The sequence below is a fragment of the Echinococcus granulosus genome (genome assembly GCF_000524195.1).
Source record: "Echinococcus granulosus chromosome Unknown EG_S00585, whole genome shotgun sequence".
Taxonomy (NCBI): domain Eukaryota; kingdom Metazoa; phylum Platyhelminthes; class Cestoda; order Cyclophyllidea; family Taeniidae; genus Echinococcus; species Echinococcus granulosus.
In genome coordinates, this window is record NW_020170964.1 from 1,377 (window position 1) to 2,385 (window position 1,009).

Genomic DNA, 1,009 nt, shown 5'->3' on the forward strand with positions numbered 1-1,009 from the left:
ACGAGGAGAGCATTTAACTCTTACGCTTATTACAGTCCTGCAACGCTTACCACCAACTCTACTAAATATGGCTTAAATCTCGCATGCAAGAGCAAAAAAATTTAAAATTACGAAAAACTTAATCGCAATTGCACACGCTTACACAAATATATAGATATCACTGATACAAATTAGTGGTGCATTCACACATGCATTTTATTTAAGAAGCAATTGTCCGTCCTCTATCCTCTTCGGGTTTTTTTTAAATTTACTGTCCAGAATTAGGTGATTGGTGGCTTCTCTGTTTTTACTATTCTCCAGAAGTAAATTAAATTACGCCAAGGATTTAGTGTAAAGGGCGTTGAAAGTCAAACTATTCCTTAAATAAAGCGTACACTTAGACTGATACTAGTGCTTCTAGAATTGTTAGCACACTTACACCGGAAGCCACAATGCCGCATGAGGAAAGGAATTTGTGCCATGAAATTTTAGTAAAGCAAAATGAGTGCAAGCACCACTTTCCTGCTGCTAAATGTACGTTATTAGCTGATTCTTCTTCTAGTTGAAACACTTCTATGCCTCCGAGTAATCTTGGCAAGGCGTTAATCAAAACACCTAGGGAAAACCGACTGGCCTACGAAACCTCGAATTTCCGTCTGAGCGGTTGGTGTTGGTCAGGGTCTCGTTTGCTTTGTACATACTTCATTAGGTGCCATGCCATCTGGCAAGACAGTATACCTCAGGCAGTTGACCGGACGTTGCAAGAACCGGCATTTCTCTGTTTCTGGACTGTCTACGAGATGCGGGTGTGACTTTAAATCCATTCTAAGATTAGCGTTGTGTTCTCTATTATCACTGCCGAAGACATGAATGCCATCCAAGTGTATTATAAAATGTCTTGTGTACCGTCCAAATTGTGCAGTTTGCATAAGGCGTTGGTAAGTGGCGGTTGTTTTGCGGAGTCCAAAAAGCATTGTCTGGAAGCTATAAAGTCTGTTTGGCAATAATGGAACCTATTTCATCCCTGTCC

At 40.5% G+C, this 1,009-nt stretch overlaps 1 protein-coding gene across 1 annotated transcript in view; it reads right to left on the reverse strand. All coding sequences in view use genetic code 11, as the record gives it.

The window, feature by feature from the left end:
* The window catches only part of EGR_11235 (hypothetical protein), a gene marked incomplete at both ends in the record, with an annotated part of 1,806 nt that extends 898 nt beyond the window's left edge, over window positions 1–908 (reverse strand). The window contains one exon of the mRNA XM_024500482.1: window positions 681–908. Coding sequence (XP_024345104.1) covers window positions 681–908 — 228 coding nt within the window. The remainder of the gene's footprint in view (window positions 1–680) is intronic.
* Window positions 909–1,009: the final 101 nt, after the last annotated feature.